The sequence below is a fragment of the Heterocephalus glaber genome, unplaced genomic scaffold (genome assembly GCF_053883595.1).
Source record: "Heterocephalus glaber isolate CG9 unplaced genomic scaffold, H.glaber_assembly_v1.0 deba00001504, whole genome shotgun sequence".
NCBI classification, from domain to species: domain Eukaryota; kingdom Metazoa; phylum Chordata; class Mammalia; order Rodentia; family Bathyergidae; genus Heterocephalus; species Heterocephalus glaber.
This window is the reverse complement of record NW_028258324.1, coordinates 41,934,621-41,956,698: the sequence shown is the minus strand read 5'-3', so window position 1 is coordinate 41,956,698 and position 22,078 is coordinate 41,934,621. Positions and strand designations below refer to the sequence as shown.

At 31.6% G+C, this 22,078-nt stretch overlaps 1 protein-coding gene across 2 annotated transcripts in view; it reads left to right on the top strand.

The window, feature by feature from the left end:
• Si (sucrase-isomaltase) overlaps positions 1 to 22,078 on the top strand; it is a 109,799-nt gene that overhangs the window by 52,044 nt on the left and 35,677 nt on the right. For both annotated transcript variants that reach the window (XM_004834544.3, XM_087186463.1), the window contains 12 exons: positions 7,158 to 7,207; positions 8,356 to 8,526; positions 9,328 to 9,483; positions 11,566 to 11,772; positions 14,218 to 14,372; positions 15,806 to 15,974; positions 18,081 to 18,177; positions 18,284 to 18,396; positions 18,486 to 18,611; positions 20,053 to 20,181; positions 20,738 to 20,848; positions 21,756 to 21,818. In XM_004834544.3, coding sequence (XP_004834601.2) covers positions 7,158 to 7,207; positions 8,356 to 8,526; positions 9,328 to 9,483; positions 11,566 to 11,772; positions 14,218 to 14,372; positions 15,806 to 15,974; positions 18,081 to 18,177; positions 18,284 to 18,396; positions 18,486 to 18,611; positions 20,053 to 20,181; positions 20,738 to 20,848; positions 21,756 to 21,818 — 1,547 coding nt within the window. The remainder of the gene's footprint in view (positions 1 to 7,157; positions 7,208 to 8,355; positions 8,527 to 9,327; positions 9,484 to 11,565; positions 11,773 to 14,217; positions 14,373 to 15,805; positions 15,975 to 18,080; positions 18,178 to 18,283; positions 18,397 to 18,485; positions 18,612 to 20,052; positions 20,182 to 20,737; positions 20,849 to 21,755; positions 21,819 to 22,078) is intronic.

The following is a 22,078-nucleotide window of genomic DNA, read 5'->3' as shown; positions in this document are numbered from 1 at the left end:
TCCAGTTGATGGGCATTTGGGCTGTTTCCAAGTTTTAGCTATTAGAAACTGTGCTGCTATGAACATGGGTGCACATATATCACTGTGGTATGATTCTTTTAATTCTTTGGGGAAGATCCCCAGCAGTGGAATAGAGGGGTCAAATGGGACTTCCAATCCTAGTTCTTTGAGGTATCTCCAAACTGATTTCCACAGTGGTTGCACCAGTCTACACTCCCACCACCAGTGGACCAGGGTTCCACTTTCCCCACAGCCCCATCAGCATTTGTTATTGGTTGATTTCATGATAGCAGCCATTCTTTCTGAAGTGAAGTGGAATCTCAGCATTGTTTTCATTTGCATCTCTCGAATGACTAGTGATGTTGAACATTTTTTCATGTATTTATTTGCTATTTCTACTTCCTTGTCTGAGAAATGTCTGTCCATTTCAGATGCCCATTTTCAGATTGGATCTTTAAATTTGGAAGGTCTGATCTTTTTAAGTTCTTTATAGATTCAAGAGAGTAGACATTCATCTGAGGAAGAGCAGGTGAAGAGTTTTTCCCACATTGTGGGTTGTCTCTTCACATTGCTGGTGGTTTCTCTTGCTGTGCAGAAGCTTTTTAATAAGAAGAGATCCCACTTTTTGATTGTTTGTGCTAGTTCACGGGCAACTGAGGTTTTGTTCGTAAAATCTTTTCCTACACCGATGTCAAGGGTTCTTCCTAACCTCTGTTCCAACTGGTTCAGAGTTTCTATTTTAATATTTAGATCTTTAATCCATTTTGATTTTAGTTTAGTGCATGGTGAGAGATATAGGTCTAGTTTGAATCTTTGGCAAGTTGAAGCCCCATTTTTCCAGCACCATTTATTAAAGAGGCTATCTTTCCTCCAGTGAGGGTGTTTGGCTCCTTTGTCAAAGATGAGATGGCTGAGTGTGTCTGGCATTGTTTCTGCATCTTCTAATCTGTTCCACTGGTCCTCAGGTCTGTTTCTTTGCCAGTACCATGCTGTTTTTATCACAGTAGCTTTGTAGTAGAGTTGCAAGTTGGGGATTGTGATACCCCCTGCCATGTCTCTATTACCTAGAATTGCTTTTGCTATTCTGAGTCTCTTCTTGTTCCAAATGAATTTTTGGATTGTTTTCTCAAGGTCTATGAAGTATGCTGCTGGGATCTCAATTGGAATTGCATTGAATCTATATAGCAGTTTTGGAAGTATGATCATTTTCACTATATTAATCCTTCTTACCCAGGAGAAGAGGATGTCTGTCCATTTTCTGATATCATCTTTATTCTCTCTTTTCAGAGTGCCATAGCTTTCAAAGAGGTCTTTTATTTCTTTTGTTTGGTTGATTCCTAGTTATTTCAGGTTTTTGGATGCTATTGTGAAAGGAATTATTTGCCTTATTTCTCTCTCAGTGAGCCTGTCATTGGTGTAGAGGAAAGCTATTGATTTTTGTGTGTTGACCTTGTAACCAGCTACCTGACTGAATTAGGTTATTATGTCTAGAAGACTTTTGGTGGAGTTCTTGTGTTCTTCTCTTTAGAATATCATGTCATCTGCAAATAATGACAATTTGACTTCTTCATTACCTATCTTTATTCCTTTTATTTCTTTCTCTTGTCTAATTGCCGTGGCTAATGTTTCCAGAACTATATTGAACAAGAGTGGTGATAGTGGATACCCATTTCTTGTTCCTGATTTTAGTGTGAAGGATTTCAGTTTTTGACCATTTAGTATGATATTGGCTGTTGGTTCTTCATAGATGGGTTTTATCAGTTTGAGGTAGAGGCCATCTATTCCAATTTTTTGTAGGGTTTTTATCATAAATGCATGTTGGATTTTTGTCAAATGCTTTTTCTGCATCTATGGAGATAATCATATGGTTTTTGTCCTTGGCTCTATTGATATAGTGTATTACATTGATTGATTTGCATATATTGAACCATCCCTGCATCCCTGGGATGAATTCCACTTGATCAGGGTGTATGTTCTTCTTGATGATCTTCTGCATTCTGTTTGCCATTATCTTATTAAGGATGTTTGCATCTATGTTCATTAGTGAGATTGGCCTATAGTTCTCCTTTTCAGTTGGGTCTTTCTCTGCTTTGGGGATCAAGGTGATGCTTGCTTCCAGGAATGAATTTGGGAGTATTGCTTCCCTTTCAATTTCATTGAAGAGTTTAAACAGTAGTGGCAGCAGTTCCTCTCTAAATGTCTTGTTGAATTCAGCAGTGAAGCCATCAGGACCTGGGCTTTTCTTAGTTGATAAGTTTTTAATTACATTTTCAATTTCATTGGTTGATATTGGGTTGTTCAGAATTTTTAGGTCTTCTTCGTTCAACTTTGGTAATTCATATGTATCTAGGAATCTGTCCATTTCTTCTGTGTTGTCCATCTTATTGGTGTATAGGTTCTGGAAGTAGGTATTGACGATCATCTGGATTTCTGCTGGGTCTGTTATAATTTCACCCTTTTCATTCCTTATTTTTTGTCTAGTTGATCTATCTATTTGTGATAGTCGGGTGTCGAGGTCCCCCACTACAATTGTATTAATGCATATATGACTTTTAATGTCCACTAGCATTTATTTTATATAGTTGGGCACACTAGTGCTTGGTGCATAGATACTTATGATTGTCATCTTCTCCTCTTGGATTGTTCCCTTTACAAGGATGTAGTGCCCTTCTTCATCTCTCTTAATCAGTTTTGGTTTGAAATCTACATGATCTGCAAAGAGGATAGCTAGTCCTGCTTCTTTTTGGGTTCCTGTCACATGGAGTATAGTTTTCCCCCTTTTAACTCTCAGTCTATGAGTTTCCTTTTGAAATAAGTGTGTTTCTTGTATGCAGCATATTGTTGGATTTTGCTTCTTGACCCATTCTGCCAGTCTATTTCTTTTGATTGGTGAATTGAGACCATTAACGTTGATGGTTATAACTGAAAGGTATTGACTTGTCATTGCCATGACTTTTTCTTTTTGTTGGGTTCTCCCCCTTTACATTTAATTTCTTGTCATGCCAGATGGGTTCATTCTGCTTTGCTTCCTGGGGTTGTGATCCTCAATGTCTGTTCCTAGGCTATTGTGTCAAATTCTTTGGAGTTCTGGTTTGGTATTCACAAAGTTCCTAAGGTGCTCTTTGTCATGAAAGTATCTCATTTCTCCATCAATTTTGAAAGATAGTTTTGCAGGATACATCAATCTGGGTTGGAGGCTATTTTCTTTTAGGGCTTGGAATATGTCACTCCAAGCTCTTCTTGCCTTGATGGTTTGTGTTGAGAAGTCTGCTGTGATTCTGTTGAGCTTTCCTTTGTATGTGATTTGTTTTTTTTTTCTAACTGCTTGCAGAACTTTGTTCTTCTGTGGAGTTTCTGGAATTTTAACAATTATATTCCTATGTGTAGATTTTTTTTGATCAAGACTATTTGGAGTCCTATGTACCTCACTTATCTGTATATCAAGCTCTTTTCCCGTGCTTGGGAAGTTTTCTGCCATTATTTCTATGAAGAGATTTTTTTATGTCATCTCCACTCTCTCCTGTTTCTTCATTGACTCCAATCAGTCATATGTTATTCTTCTTTGCATGATCTAGCAGCTGCTGGATTGATTTCTCCTGTTCCCTTATAATTTTGAAGCAATTTTTCTTTTCCTGGTCACTAATTGCAATCTTATCTTCTATATCTGAAATTCTATCCTCACATTGGCTCATTCTGCTGTGTAGACTTTCAGTGGAGTTTTTCATGTCCTGGAAATCTATTTGCATCTGTTTTATGGATTCCTTTTGTTTTCTATGTTGGGATTCCATCATGTTCCTGAGCTCCTCTCTAGATTTATTAATCATGTCTTGCACTAGGGGCACAATTTCTCCTGTTATCTGAGAAATTGTTTCTGATTTCATTTTTTCCAGATCCCCTTTTGTTGCCAGTTCAGTGGGTCCAGGTGGTTGAGTTATCAGAGTGTTCCATTTCATTTTTCTTTGGGGTTGCTATAGGTGATCTAGAAGTCTGGTTTTGAGACTTATTTACGTGTTTTCTCATTTTGACTGGGGCAGGTTGCTGTTAGCTCCTGCACAGATTACCTCCTCTGAGCTGGGAAAGGTGGGACAGGGGCCGGGATTAGTGGTAGGGGTGGTGATCCAAAAGCCCTTTCCTGTGGGCTGTGAGCAGTGGCAGGGATTGTGGCTGGGAAGCCCCTTCCTCTGGACCAGGAGCAGTGGAATGGTGGCTCAGAAGCCCGTACCTCTGGGCCGGGAGTGGTGGGAGGGATGGTGGCCCGGAAGCCCCTTCCTCTGGGCCTGGAACAGCGGGACAGAAGGTGGCCCAAAAGCCCTTTCCTCTGGGCTAGGAGCAGCACGAGGGATGGTGACTGGGAAGCCCCTTCCTCTGGGCTGGGAGCAGCGGGACTCAGTACCATGGTCTGGTTTTCTGGTGTCCTCTGCATCTTTGTAGTGTGGAACCAGTTGGCTGCCTGTCTGCAGCAGGGTGATTCAGTGTCTTCCGCTCAACTCGGGACCTCAGTAGGGTGTGCACAGACCTGCCTGTCTGCAGCGGGCTGATTTGGCATGTTCCGTGTGATCTGGTTTGCCTTTATCATAAAATGCATCAATGATATTGTTCTAGCTTTCTGATTACTTTGTGAAATTTAATATTATTATTTCACTTATATATATATTTAATTTTATATCTTGTTTTGTATTTTTGTATGAAAGTATTTGGTAAGAGTTTATATCTTTTGTGATGTATTAATATTTGTGAATTAAAACAATTAATATGTTTCCAGATGTTCAAATTACATCATGTTTTCAACTATTTCAAATGATTCTACTACTTAAAAATACATGTGTGGGGCCAGAGATTTAGGTCAATTGTGCTGCTGCCTGTCCTGCAAGTGCAAGGTCCTGAGTTCGATCTCCAGTACCAAAAAAAACCCAAAAAACGTGTCATTGAACACAAAAAAGAAAATTAGCATATAAAGCCTTAGTTAATTAATATGCAAATATTTGAAGTAAGTCTATTTCACAATTTATTTCCATTATGCAGAGATGTTGTTTCTTCATCACCAGACCTGAGAATTCAGTACATCAAAAATATAAAACTTAAAATTGAGCCAATTTTGCTAATACATGTCTAATTAAACCATATTAAATTTATAAGATTAAACATAATCATTTATAGTTTTCCTCATAAATTTAAATTCCTTATTCTATTTCTTTTAATATAGGGCCTTTAGGTATATATTTTATATGTGTGTACAAAGATTTATTTTTAGCTTGGATTTTAATTCATTATTTCTCAAATTTATTTAAGAACATCCTTCATCCATTTAAATGTGTATGAAACATGAAATATCAATAACATAACATCAAGTAATAAGAATGTGTATTAGTGTACTCCCTACAGTCTGAGAAAATGGAAGCCCTGAAAAAAATTTTGAATTTTTAGTCTTAGTTATTTATGAAAAATATAGATATTTTAAACTTAAAAATGAGAATCAACAATTCTCTGATGTGATTTTTCACACATAAAGATAATTTTTTAAAATAACATTTATTTAGTATTTTATCAATATATTTAAAATCAAATTTATTCTGTAGTACAGTTTTCTCACTGAAAAAAATTTTTAAATTATTTTTTTATTTTGTGATGCTGTAAATGAACCCAGGGCTGTGCATAGACAAACATTCTACTGCTGAGTTGTATTCCCAGACCATAGAAGTTGTTTCTTGATGCAAGCTATGATTTAGGAAGCATTCAGTCATTTATCATAAATGAACTCTGTTCTCTTTTGTTCCTTATTTTTCCCTTGAGTATAGTCTTTTGTACCACTTTCCTGACTCCCAAATTCCTACCTCCAGAGCAAATCTCTACTATTTTACCTCTTTATTTGCGTGGCTGACAAAAGGAGAAACAACCTGCCAAAACTCAGATATTATGTTCATCTATTTGCTTTACCTGCAGTCTTCCCCTTGTCTCTATCAGTTGTGCTTTTGTAAACACACACACACACACACACACATGCACACACCAACCTCTACTACTCTCCATTTTTCATTTTTTTCTAGTACACCAACCTTTTTGTTCTTTCTTAATCACTATGGGTTCTAAGCAGTAAGCTGTCAATGAGAATATGTTCCAAGCACTTCACTGCATAGAAGTTTGGTAAATGTAGCTTCAGCTGAATGTAAATTATTTGTAGGCATCAATCACTGTTGGTGAAATCAAACCTTAATAAATAGTGTGTAGGTCATGAGTTTAAGATCGCTCATATTCCTCAAATAATATAAATATACTGAAATACAGCCCTATCTCTCTGCTGTAAATATTTATATTGGTAATTTACATAAGTAATTTGTTAAGATTATGACAAAATATAATTTAATCTCTCATTACATATTCTCATTTAATATCTATATTGCTGTTAGTACTAAAATTACTGAAAATACAGAATTTTATGATTAACAAATTTGTAAGAGAAAATGTAAACAAGTAATTTTAATCCTGGTTCTCATTCTCATTTTGTTTCCTAATATTAAATGTTTAAATAAATTAATATAAATAAAACCATTGTTTATACATCCTCTTTATCCTTCAAATTATTTATTGTTAAACTTCAATTTCTTTGATGAAGGCATATTATAAAACTTTATTACATATATGATACAGAAAATATTTTTCTTTTTCTATTTTCTCCCTTAAAGGCTATTTTAATTACAAATTAAAATTTATATTAATCCTAAATAAATCATATCTTTGATTTTTTAAAAATCAAGGTAAAAAAGAAGTGAAATAAAATTGTGGCATGTCATGTCTTCCCAGGAAAAAGTTACTGTTGTATGATTTCCTATGTAGAGAATGAGGGATAAATATAGTTCAAAGTTATAAACTTTAATTTTATATTTATATATATATTTTATTTAAGTTCTGCTTTCTCTGAATTTCCAGAAATATCTTAGCATTCTGAAAATTTATACTGGGAAAATAGATATTCACTATTTCTATTTACAGAGAAATTAAAATATGATTATTTTGTTTGTATGCAGTTTAAAAACAGCATAAAAATTATTAAAATTCTTCATTGATAAATAATACATATTTTGAAAAAAATGAGTTAATTGTGAAAAATAAAATCAGAGAATTTTGTTACATATTGATTTGATAACTTTTTTCCATTTCAGATACCATACAAAATGGAAACTATATATTATATACATTTTCAGTTTCTAATGTAAGTATTTTCTTTAGATACATAGTTAAAATTTATATTGTAATGGATATTTAAAAAAGTTATTCAGTTATGTTGATTATTTTAGGAAGATGTTTACATTTACCTCTAAATTTCAATGAAATTTGATGAAGGATATTTTAAATTGCTTAATTTTAATTTTTAAATCCTGAAAAAACTGTCATGTTAAAATTTTATATTTAAATGTAATAGAGATTTTTACCATAAAATTGCCACCCTGAAAATTTTGGACTTCTCTAGGTACAATGTTTTGAGCAAAATACTCTACAAAATAATTTCAATGTATTTGAAAATGTTTCAATATGTTAGTTACAGTGAGGATTGTGGATTTTGATAAGAAATAAAATTTTACACAAATGTCTAAGTTACTTGTTGCTCAAACACAATACCCAACACCCACAAGTTAAAAGAAAAATGGTTTATTTTAGTTCACAGTTTGTAGAGGTTTCAGTCCATAGTTGAGTGGGGAGGGCAGGGTAGCATAGCAGAGGGGGCAGGCAAAGGGGAAACAGTCCATGGGATGACAGGCAGGGAGCTGCAAGGGGGATATACCTGGACTATGCCCATAGTGATCCACTGCCTCTCACCAGGCTACACCTCCCAGTGTCACAGCCAGCCATAAATCCAGCAGTGGGCTGATCCAGTGTCACATACCCGTAATCCTGTATCTCATATCCTGGATCCAGTCACTTCCAAAAGCCCTACCTATGAGTTCATTCGGCTTTGGGGGGAGATCTAGATATAAAGTACACTATAAGTTAAATAAACAAATAATAGAGACAATCTTCACAGACATTAAATTTCTTTACATATTCTTTTCTTTTTTTTGCCAAAATGGAGTTATTCATCATCATCCTTAGGGCTAAAATAAGGAGAGTTATATGGGATTATATATTTGAGCTGCATTATAAATAACTTAGAATATTTCTGAAAACAAGGATCTATGTTACATATACAAAAAAAGAAGGGTAACTTGAGATCTATGTTACATATGCAAAATAGAAGAGTAACTCATAGAGCTGGTGGGAATGGAGAGGTAGATAATTGAATCTTATCTTTTTTGATGTTCTATTATTATTTTAGGTTACTATCTAACTTAATATAACACTACCTACTCTCTATTTTACCAGAACAATTTAAATATTATATGCACACATTCATCATATCAAGAAGGAACTACGTTAGCATTTGAAACCATAAAAATTCTTGGATTGACAGACACTGTTACTGAAGTTACAATAGCAGAAATTAATCAGCAAATGAATGCTCACAATAATTTCACTTATGATTCTTCCAACCAGGTAAATATAATCTTTTAATATATTTTAGCTGTCATTGTTCAGTTAATATCATATAACTTTCCAGGCACTTGGCTTTTTAAGTTCTTTTTCTTCATGATTTCTTCTTTCTTCTTTTCTTTGCCTCTCTCATTGTCTCTTTCTTTTCCTCTTCTCAGGTTTTTTTCTTTTTTACATAATGATATATTATTTCTCTATCAATTTGTCCCTCATACACTGAAACCTTGGAGACAATTGAGACAGGAATAATTTAATGAATATTTCTTTCCTATAACTGTGGTAGCTTCCATATCAAACAAAGTAATCACATTTTTTTCCTTTCTATGTATTCCTTAAGAGAATAAACATTCATTTTACACCTTATATGTTGCAGGCACTGTGTTAGGGCTTTAAATTTCACATTTCATTTGTTCTGTATGGCAACTACTTTTAATAGGAATAATATTGTCCCCATTTTAAAAAGGAAGAATCTGAAGTTAATACAAAAATATACTATTTCTTCAAAGACTCATGAACATTAAACGGTTGAACTGAGAAATGAACTCATTGTCTAGATTTAGCGATAATGGTTTTCATTCAGCTTCTACAATCTGCCAGAGCTTATCCGTCGTGGGGGTTCTAGATAGTTCAGTGGCATGACATTTTTCTCCTTTCTAGTCTGTTCTTCAAATATTATGTAAAAACACTGACTGGTTTCAAAGAACTGCTCTGGTTACCACATTTTTATATGACGTTAGTTTTAGATTGTCCAAGGGTAAATTAAAAAAAGTCTTTATTTTTTTCTTTTTTCTTTTGTCTTCAAAGATTCTCCTAATTATGGATGTCCACTTTAACCTTGGAAGAAGTTTTACTGTTCGATGGAATGAAGTTTTCTCTGAAAATGAGAAGTTTAATTGTTTTCCAGATGCAGACATCGTAACTCAAGAAAAATGTACACAGCGTGGTTGTTTATGGGAAACGGTAAAAAGAATTTTAATTATGACTCATGATATAGATTCAGTACAAGCATTTCAATGTGAACTTTACATGATATAACTTTAATTCTGTAGCATATAAATTCAGGTTAAGAAACTTGGAATTTGAAATTAGCAACTCTGTTAAGTAATACATATTTATATTAATTAAAGAACAATGAAATAAACATGTTCTGAATGAAAGGAGTATTTTGAGAGGGATTAATAGCAATGTGTCTTTTATTGTAAGACATTTTTAAAAAATTAGACATTCAGCATATTTTTTGTTTGTTTGTTTGTTGGTATTGGGGATTGAACTCGGGTCCTTGCACCTGCAAGGCAGGTGGCAGAACCACTGAGCTAAATCCCCGGCCCTTTTCAGCATATTTTAAAATCACAATTCATAAGTATGATGGGGAAGAATAAAGGAGAAAAGGGGAAGGAAGAATACCAGTAGTATAATATTACCTATTGAATAGAAGAGGTTTCTTTGGGAAGATGTTATTTAATTTGCAAAAAAGAAAGAAAAAAGGGTAGAGTAATATCCCAGAAGGAGGAAACATCAACTTGAAATACATCTGATGTCAGAATGTACTTAACATTTCTTAAATTGCTAGTAATTTCAGAAAAAAATATCTTCATTAAAACTGCCAAGTCTCCTGGTGATTCTGCCAAACCACCCTTGCATTAATTTAATTTCTCACTTGTACCTAAATCTGATGTCAGATCATATGAACTCTTAGGTTCCTAACTAAACTCACATCTGAAATCTTCAGTTCCAAAATCTTCAGAATTATGTTCCATATGGTAACTTCCCTAATGTAAAAATAAAGATATATCTATCTATAGATAGATAGATAGATGATAGATAGATAGATAAAGGCAGGTTTGTACATTTAAATAACTACTCAAAGATATTTTAAATTTAATAAATTCGATAATACTGGGACAATCCAAATACTTAAAAATTTTTCTGTTGAACATTTAGGTTACAGGAGTTTATACTGTTTTTTTTTTTAATTAATGCCCTAGTTTATTTTCATAATAAGAATGATAAATGCGATGATGTATGGAATGATAAAAACTAGTCCTGGACAGAAGAATAGCTTTGAGGGAGTCACATACAAACTGGATATTTTGACAGTCAGTCATATTCCTGCTTCTTTTGGCACCATTTCATGGACTGCAATCATACTACAGTATTTCTATCAGTAAAAACTGTTTTATATTGAGTCTGCCTGACACCTAAAATCTATGCAGATTAAATAAAAGAATTTATTTGTCTCTTACCAAAAAAAAAAATCCTAGGCCTAATATGGTGCTATTTCAACTTCATTAATGCCTGAGGCTCTTCCATATTCATTGCTTGATTTTTATCTTCAAGGTTGTAGCATGCCTTCTTCTATCATGTTTGCATTCCACACAGAACAAGAAAGATGAAAGGGCAAAAGCCATTTGAATTTAATTGGCTTATAACTTGGGGCTTAGAGGGTCTTAGACAACTTCTATAAAAGAGAACAAGAAATGTAGATGAAAACAGTGGGAATGGATTGTGGTAAAGCAATTAGTACCACAGTACCACAGTTTGTCATTTTTACACACCTCAGTTCCTACCTCTTACTTCTCTATGTAAACTGATCAATTCTGATTGTTGACTACATATCTTATTTTCAGTCTTTGCCCTAATGTAATTCACCAGTATAACTAGTCATAAAAGGAGAATTCAAATAATGTCATTGTAAATGAAGAACCAAAGCACACATTTTTTGAGGGTTGTAATGGAGATTTTTTTCTACCTACAAAAATAGACATTATGAAGAGTAAGAAGAAAGACATGATCAAACTTTATGTGTAATATACTTAATTTTTGCAAAGACAACAAAATCTAATTGTGTTTTCTGAGTTGAAAACCTATGACATTTGATCTCTCTACTCTACTGTCCTGTCTTTACAATCAAAATAAAAATTTTTATATAACATTTTAGAATATAATGCCTCAGATTGCAAAATAGGTACGTTTTGCTGTAAATCATACAACAAATGTCGTAACGCTTATATTTTCTGATAATGAAAATGCATTGTGTTTTAGGTCCCTTCTAACTCTGAAGCACCAGAGTGTTACATACCTAGACAATCTGATCCTTATTTAGTTATGTCAACTCAGTATTTGCCAACAGGAATAACAGCTGACCTCCAATTGAACATGGCAAATGCTAGAATAACACTACCTTCTGAACCCATCTCAACTCTTCGCGTGGAGGTGAAATATCATAAAAATGATATGTTACAGTTTAAGGTATGTTTAAAATAAACCACCTAAAAGCTTGATTCATCTCTTGAGATAATTGGGAGATTTTTGAATAGATTAGCTGTTTGTATGTTGAATGCAATATTAACAGTATATAATTGGGTTGAACATTTTGATTCTATAAAAGTGGTTTTATTTTTACACAGTTCATAGGTAGGTGCTCAGATTCCTGGTGTCATATTTCTGGTTCATTTCAGAAATGAAATTTCTCATTTTTGCTAACTTTGTGAATAGGTAAGTATGGAGTGGTGATTTAAAAGAATACATTTTTGTTAAATAAATAAGTATTTTTATGTAGATAAGTCACTTAGAATTGAACAATGTTAATATTTTCATTAAAATAAATAGGACAGGATGATTACCATTTCTATTATTTTTAAAAAGAAGTCAATTTTGTAGAAAATGCAATAAAACATTCAAAAAATAATTTATTTGAATATTTACAGTTAGTAATTTTATGTTTAAGAACTTCCAGGAAATCCACTTAAAAATATTGGAAGTGATAAAGATCAGCAAAATGACATGATATAAAATAATGTCTCCCAAAGATATTTTATTCTGTGCTATGTTTCACTATTTGGAAGTGGAAATGGCAGCATATCTCAGTAAATTTAGATGAAAAAATAATCGAATGATCAAAACACCAACTATCATAAGAATAGGTGGATTATCTATAAGGTAAAACTAACAAAAAGTGTTGACAGATATTTAAAAATGCTAAAAAAATCCTAGACACTAAATATTGTCTGTAATGTTAATTAGATATAGATTAAGTGATGCTCTAAAATTGTCATAAAAAACATAATAGAGAATTCATTGAGACTTCATAAAATAACCACTAATTTGCTCTAGAAAAGTAAATACATAACAATATTTAAAATTTGAAAAGGGGTAGAATAATGCGAATTCATAAAATTAAAATAATATAACTGAAACTAGAATTATCTGACAGATTTTCAAAGGAAATGTCTCAAACTTTTCATAAATATGAATATATGTACATGAACATAATATATATTTGGGTATGTATGTAAAGAATAAAACTTTAGGGCTGTGGATTTAGCTCAGTGGTTTTGCCGCCTGCTGCACAAGTACAAGGACCCGAGTTCGATCCCCGGTACCAAAAAAAAAAAAAAAAAAAAAATCACAAAACTTTAATGAAAACAAAGCAAGCTTCAGAAACTAATAATGAAGAAGTAGATTAATAATTCATATAGAAATTTGCTTGATTCAGATGTTAAAATAAAATTTAGATTGAATTGCATCTGAAAATTAAATCAAACATAAGCCTAAACCAAAGTTTAACTATGAATTTATCTTGTATGTTGCCACTTAAAGGCTATCAAACTACAGATTAGAAGGGATAAGTCATTTCATTGATAAAAATCTATATTTTCTTACATAAAGTTAAATGTGTCTCCACAACAAAAAATAAACAAATAGAGGAAACATATATCTTGCACAGATAATACATTAAGAAAGCAATCACAATTTATACAGCCATGAAAAATCTGAAGGCCTCGTAAGCAGATATTTAAGAAAGGAAAAAACAAAACTGAAAGTAAAACTAGCAAAATATTTATGCTTATCAAAATTCAAATAATAAATGACAAATATAAAGAAAATGGAACATAAATCTTGTATATCATTTAGTAAAGGTCACATTTTCATTAACAAAGAAACACAGTGTCAATTAATTTGAATACATTCTGAGAAATGGGCTGTTGGGCAATTTTGTCCTTGTGTAAACATCACTGACAGAAATCATCACAATTACAAAGCCTTGAAGGGCCTCAGTCTCAAACCACATCAAACACGTGGTCCATCCTTGATCAAAATGTCTGTATGGAGCACGTAATTGTAATTAATACCTTCAGTGGCTTATAGTTTAATACAGATTGTTATTTACACATTTTGGCAAAAAAGTGATTAGAACGATAATGCTGGAGAGCAGTTTGCCAGTATATCAAAGAGCCTAAAATGCAAATATACTAGGACAGTTCTATCACCCCTAGAATGTGCTGAGGAAATAATGACATAAATAAACAAAAATTAGCACTAATATTTATTGTAAGATTATATATATGACAAAAATACTGAAACTATTTTAGTGTCCAACTATGAAAGGACATATACTTTTAGGATATACGTAGAATGGAATATTTAGTCCTAAATATTTTGGTTTGAGTTTTTTCTGTATGGAAAATAAATTTTACAAAATTTTATAAAGGATTAAAACAGACTCATTTTTATACCATTGTGTTTCTGCATATAGAACACTATATAGTTTTATGGGCCAATTTGGTATTATATACACAACAATGCTAAATATCCTTGTTTTGACAACTTTTAAAACATATTTAATTATATTTATATGTTATAATCAATAAAGAAGAACAAACTATGTCTATTTTTACTATTTGTCTGCTGTAGATTTATGACCCCCAAAATAAGAGATATGAAGTTCCAGTTCCATTAAACATTCCAACTACTCCAATAAGTACTTATGAAAACAGGCTTTATGATGTTGAAATCAAGGAGAAACCTTTTGGTATCCAGATTCGTAGGAGAAGCAGTGGAAGAGTTATGTAAGTGAGTAAACTATCTGATATGAAGGGTATTTTAATTTTAGCTGAGAAAGGGAAAAGTAAAATGATTCTCACAGCCTTCACTATACTAGAATAGTATCATGTTAAATGTTTTAGTTGTGTTAAATTAGTTGACAGTTTTAATATTTTATAATTAAACTATTAACATATTCATGCTACTATCATAAAGGACTGGTAGAAGACATCATTTACACTATGTGACCAACTTTATTCATGAATATCAGACTCATTCTTCTAAGTTTCTTGAAAAGCATGATGTGTACTAGTGAATATGAGTAATTGGATGTGTTATGTAAATATTTTTTATAAAATTTTATATTTTAGAAGTGTTTAAATTGTTTATGGACAATGAAATGTCATAAAGGCAATATTTTCTCTTTCAGGTATTGATGAAAAGAAGTTTCATCAATATAGACAAATTGTGAATATATAAATTATAAAGAGACAAATTATATAGAAAATTTCTATATTTTCATAAAATAGCAAATATATTTAACTCAAAAATGATTGTCTTTATTTTAGCCCAACTATAGCATATTAAAATATAGTGAAATTTGAAAAATCCTTCTTTTTAACACTTAACCCTTTTTGGGTATGTAAGGTTCTTTTTTTTTTTTCCTTCATTTTTTGTATTAGTGCACCTTGGTTATACAGATTGATGGATTTTGTTTTGGCAGATTGACACATGTACATAAATACTTATTCCCTCTCATCATCACCCCCAAATTTCAGTTTTGAGGGTGTTATTTCAATGTGTATTCTGTATTTTAATCTTATTCATGCCCCCTCTTACATCCCCTTACACCTGTTCATTTCCTCTCCATGCCTATTTTAATACTTTTCAGCCTTTATAGTCTTCTTGCAGATAACTTGGATAACAATGCTTACTTCTTAGCACATTTCATCATAAACACCAATTATTATAAATATAAAAGAAAAGAAAAAAATGCCAGTAGTAATTGGGAAGAATAAAGAATTAAAATATCATTATGTTCATAGTGCATTATAATATTAAATTATTTTTGTTCCATTTGTATGAATATTTGCAGTGATTATCTTGAGGGAGAGACTAAGAGAATATTGTACAATTATCAGGACGTGTATTACTGAGCCACAAGTAATTGCACATTAATTTTGTTTTTTAAGGAATATATATCTAAATGTGTACTGTCATATTATTCATATTATGTTTTACATGAGTACATGGAACATATTTTACTTAATTTAGATTTTAAAATGTACTGGAATCTATAGTCCATATCCAAATCTATATCCATTTCAGACCTGACTATAATTTGGTAAATGAAAAAAGCTATTTGCATTCAGATATTCAAAGAAACAATTATCATTTCTTTGTGATACTCTTTCATACTTTTACAATAATAGACTTTCTTTTCCTTTTTTTTCTAAAGTTGGGATTCTCATCTGCCTGGATTCACTTTTAATAATCAGTTCATCCAGATATCTACACGTCTACCATCAGAATACATATATGGTTTTGGGGAAGTGGAGCACACAGCATTTAGGCGGGACATGAACTGGCACACTTGGGGGATGTTCACAAGAGACCAGCCCCCTGGGGTAGGTACCATTGTGCGACCACCCGGGAAGTAGCTTAGTCTTTGATGAGCATCCAAGTCACTCAGCTCAAAGTTGAGGATTGAAGAAGGAGCTACAGATATCCAGAGTTTCCATAATGATTTTTGGAAAAAAATAAACAAGTGAAATTACCATAATTTATAGGTGAAAGTAGAAGATAACTCCTTGCTTGACTAAGAAGTCAGGTTGTGATGCAATTTCTTAACTCTTTCAACTGCCTAAAAAGAAGAAATGTTTTCATTATCCCTAAAATCAACTGCCTAGACTTTTCCTTAATTACTATACTTTAAAAATTCTTGTTTTCCTTCTTAGATAATGATTTGATACAAACTTTTCCCTTTATAATTCATAGCTGCATTTGTGTATTTTTATGAGGTTAAAATATCATTTGTATCTCTTTTTTGGTATTACTTGGAATTGAAATTAAGGATTTCACACCGGGTCTCTCTCTCTCTCTCTCTCTCTCTCTCTCTCTCTCTGTGTATGTCTGTCTGTCTCTCCTGCTCTCTCTCTCTCTTTTTTGATAGAGTCTCATTAAGCTGCTAAACTGCTTAGGCTGGAATGGAATTTGTGGTCCTGCCTCAGACACCCTGAATGCTGAGATTACAGGCATGTTCCACAACATGTGGCTCAGCTACATATTTAAAAATGTTTTATGCATTTAGGACATTTTTCTCGAGTTCTGTCTTATTAATTGAACATATTATATGAATATCTAAAGGACTGCTCTACAAATAATATTAATTACAATTATCCACATTTATCATAAAAACAGCAAGAAAACTATCTTTCATTTTCACATAAAATATTTTTCACATATAATATTTAAAAGATTCAGTACAAATCTACAAACATGTATATTATTGGAACCATTTTTATTGTGAATTGCTAGAATTCTTTTATTTCTATCATAATAAACCAAACATCTTTTATTTTTATTGTTGTATTTCAAAAGAAAATTTGATTTTCATTGGCACTGACTTTCTAGAATATTTTATCAAAATTAATTTAAGAGTTTTACAATATTAGTATATGCATTATTTGATTAATATAATTTTCATCTTTCATATATAAATTTATATTCACATGCTAAAATTTACTAAAATTCAAATATGGGAAAATGAATTCAATGTTTTATGAATCTAAAAGTTTATGTTTTTTTTTTTTTTTATCAAACAGGTGGTTTTTATTTATTTATTTTTGGTACGGGGGATCAAACTTGGGACCTTGGTCTTTTTAGGCAGGAAACAGAACCACTGAGCTAAATCCCCAGCTAAAAGTTTATAAATTTTACAAACTTATTTTCTCTTTCATTACTTTCAATTTTTTATTAATTTAATAATTTCCAGCATATTTTATTATGAAAAAGAATTGCTTTCTTTTTTCTTTCTTTCCTGTGTCTGTCTGCTCTTTCTTCCTTCCTTTTTTTCTTGCTTGCTTGCTTGATTACTTGCTTGCTTCTTTTCATTTACTGGGGAGTCAATCCAGGGCCTTTCCACTGAACTACATCCCCAAGTTCCTTTTTCTTTTTAAATTTTGAAAAAAAGTCTTGCTAAGTCACTAAGTGACTAAGTCATTAAGTCACTAAGTGGCCTAGGTAGCGTTTGAACTTGTGTTCTCTGTCTCAGGCTCTCAGAGTTGCTAATTTATAAGTCAAGTAAAGCAGAATCTTAAGAAACCCAACCACTCCAATTTCGATGGAATCCTATGTCAGTTAATGTGGCAGGTTTTTAAAATAATTTTATTAGTATATGTTTGCAGTACATAATGTTTACATGTGGATGTACATGTACATAGCACATTGTAATTCCTTTGGCTGCATATTCACTTCTCTAAAACACTAATGGTCAAATATGTTTATGTTAATTTAAGTATAGTTTGTGTATGCAAAAAAAGAACATTCAGGATGGGATTTAGCTTGGTGGTTCTGCTGCCTGCCTCGCCAATTCAAGGTCCCTAGTTTGATCCCCAGTACCAAAAAAAAAGAACATTCAAATTCTGAAGCTCAATTATATAATGAATTTTAAAATAGTGTTAACTGAATTCATATATTATTCAATGTGTATGATGCTTATTTTTAAATTTCAGTATAAACTTAATTCCTATGGCTTCCACCCCTATTATATGGCTCTGGAAGAAGAAGGCAATGCTCATGGAGTTCTCTTACTCAACAGCAATGCAATGGGTAACAGAATTGTTTGTTCAATTTCTCATATAGAATGTAAATGTGACATTTTAATAAATTAATATATCATACATAGATAAAAATAGAATCTTATTTTGTATTGTAGATGTCACATTCCAGCCAACTCCTGCTCTAACTTACCATACAATTGGAGGAATATTGGATTTTTACATGTTTTTGGGCCCCACTCCCGAAGTTGCAACAATACAGTACCATGAAGTATGATTGCGTATTTATTTTTTAAAATATAAAGTTTTCTTTATATTACAAAGTAATTATCTTAGTTAACATATAATAATTTTTTAAAGGTAATTGGCCATCCAGTCATGCCACCTTATTGGTCTTTAGGATTCCAATTAAGTCGTTACGGATACAGAAATACTTCAGAGATTGAGCAACTCTATAGCGAAATGGTGTCTGCTGGGATCCCTTATGTATGTATAGTAATTTTTAAGACAGTATTAAATATGAACTATATAAAAATGGAATGCTTAAACATGTATATACTTTAGAATTATTTTAAATATTTAATAATAGATGCTTAGTTTTTAGTTACAATTTATGAACAGGATGTATGATTTTGCCTATCTGTATGAGGTTATTAAAGAAAAGATAGTATCTGTTTTTCATCCTTCTGTTCAGTTCTATGATTCTGAGTTGTACTATGCAAATCTTCATGCATGTGCTTTGCTTTTATAAATTTTGTGTTGCATAAATAGGCACATTCTGTGTGTTCTTATGGTAGAGCAAGTCTGCAGTAATCTATGTCATCAATTGATCATATAAATTACAGAGGAGGAATCAGGGGTAAACTGGTGATTTCAGTCCTGGAATTGATAATATTTGTAATGTATTACACAGAATTAGGGGGTTTGCAACATATTTTCTACACTCAAGACTGGGAAGTGACATGTTCCTGAGTACCACAAATACTCAGACTCTGTAATTTTACTTTTTAACAAGATTAGAGAATCCCAGGGTTCCTTCTAGGAACAAACATTGAATATACAAGTCTTAATATATAAGAGCTCATTTGAAGAAAAATAAAAATGATTTGATTCAATGTCTTCATTATAAGACACATTAATTACAGTAGAATCCAATATTGATGACTACATTACTATGGGAAAGTTAATTTACAAATGATGATATAGAAATATGTAAGTGAATTTCAGTATAAAAAGGATGCTTTTTGGTTTTATCAGCCATAATTTTTAACAGAATAATAAATTGAACTAATAATTGACAGAAGATAATTAAAAATCATTTATTTCTGCCCAGATTAAAGATTTTATGATAAAATCCAAAATTTGTTGGTTTAAATATATTTCAAGGGTCTTTAAGATAGACTGTTACTCCAAAAATGGCATTGAGAGATAATATAAATCTTATACTATTTCCTGGATTTGTTTCAAATATTTTCAAATATTAGAACTGTTTAAAATTATCTTGCTTTATAATTCTTAGAAATACAGCAATATTTATTTCCATATGTATATCATATGAAATTCTAGCTTTCAATTTCATTTTATAGCATTATGAATTGTTTTCCCTCCATATATTCTTATTTCCCTTAACAAAGGAAAACAATTACTTAACAAAATAATTTATTATGATTGTTATAACAACAATTTAGTTACAAAACTAAATTACTAAGTGAATTCTTGAAAAAATAGAATAATATACAGTTATTCTTGGTACCCATTTGGGCATTCCACTTTTATTTCTCAAACACTTCAGTACTTAATTAATTCTCTTTAGGATCAAGGGAAGAGGAATTGAAGCTTGCATCTTGCTGTTACTTTCATAAGTAGGATAGAATATGATATACTTACTCTTGGGTATTTTTTACCCATTGCCACTTGTGTATTTCAGGATGTCCAATACACAGACATTGATTACATGGAAAGGCAACTAGACTTCACAATTGGTGAAAGATTTCTTGAGCTTCCTAAGTTTGTTGACAAAATAAGAGAGGAAGGAATGAAATACATTATTATTCTGGTGAGTATTTATTTTTATCTAGCCATTGTTGCTTTAATTCACCTAGTATGAGGGTAGAAAAAGTGTTTCAAAAGAGGAAGTATATAGCTTTGTATTCTACTCCCAAATCTAAAACATTCTTCCTATAAAACTTCATTTTATTTGCATAGGTTTGAACTGAGGTTTACTTTAGAGATATAAGTCTATAGCTGGAAGTAAAAGTCAAGATGCTTTCTAGTTACCTTCATGTTAACAATTCAGTGGAAAGAATATTTTATCAGTGTCTTATAGGGAGCAAGCTAGATTACCAGAAGTCTCACCAGAGAAATAAAGAACTAAACAAAAAAAAATTCTAACAAGCTTGTTTGAAATTATAGATAACACATTTTAAAAGTTGTTAGAACTTTCTTCTAAGGAATGTAGGGGACAGTCTAGCTGTAGCAATGATGTTTGTGCGAGTGACAGCACAAACTTATGATAATGTAATAATGAAAAATTATAGTGATTTAAAATGGCTACTCAAGGACTTGTACTTTTATTTCATATGCATTTTATTTATCTTTTATTTTAATTTTAGGATCCAGCAATTTCAGGAAATGAAACACAACCTTACCCTGCATTTACGAGAGGACAGGAGAAAGATGTCTTTGTGAAATGGCCTAACACCAGTGACATTTGTTGGGCAAAGGTATTACATTAACATCTTGCAGTAGAATAATTGTGAAAATGGTAGTTCATTAACAGTTTATATGGAATTAAAATATTAAAAGAATATTCAGAAGGAAAGACAAATAATTATGCAATAATTTAATACATAAGAAAACAATATGTACTTTTCCAATTCAATATAATTCAGTATAACAGATAAAGAATTCCTACAAGTCATAAAACCACATGCAGTTTATTCTAGCTTGAAGCTGTATTTTAATTTTTGGTACTTTTTCTATTTTATTATCAAAACTATTATTTGATGCTGCAAGAGTCATTCAAGTCTTTGTGTATCTCTTAATAAAAGCAACAATATTTATAAGAGTTATATTACTAACATGGATAATGAATACCATTCATTATCTGAGTGGAGTCAAGAAAAACATTGCTAGAAAGTAAAGCAGCAGAGAGGCGGTGAAAGGTAGATTTAGCTCTGTAAAAATGAATGGGTTTATAACCTTTAGCAAGACCTTACTCAATCAAATTTTCCAGTCTTTTCAGTTAAAAATGTTTATTATTTTTAGGTTTTAATCCTGGAGTAATTCTAGAAATATTTCTCATATATCACATTAAATTAAATTCAGTATATAATTTCATGTCATTTCTTAATTGAATCTCTTGATTACATGTATTGTTTCCAAAATCACTACCCATTACAAAAGCTGACAATACTTTTTCATGTTTGCCATGTTAAAGAACAGACTAATATGGAAAACAGGTATAGTGTACAAGTTATACATATATAAGAAAGCAAACAAAAAAACCCTGAAATGATTACAAACCTTGCCATCTTGACAATATGTCTCTAATAATATATTTCTCAGAATTTTTATCACAATGATATACTAAATTTAATTTGAATTTTTAAAATTCATTTTGTATTATAGGTTTGGCCAGACTTGCCCAATGTAACGATAGATGAGACTCTCACTGAAGATGAAGCTGTTGATGTAAGCTTTCTATTGATTAACTGTATAATTAACAGAAATCCAGAACTTGGACTTGGTAAACACTACTCAAAATTCAACTTGAATATTTTTCTTTAAAAACATATATTTTTAAATTCTCTTTATTACATCATATTAGATGATAGTAATTTTTCCTATTACAAAAAATGTCAGTCAGTTGATTAAGAAATTTGTTTTAATTCAGGAAATTGTTCTTTTAAATAAAAACTATTTCAGAGTGATACATTTAACATGATATCTAT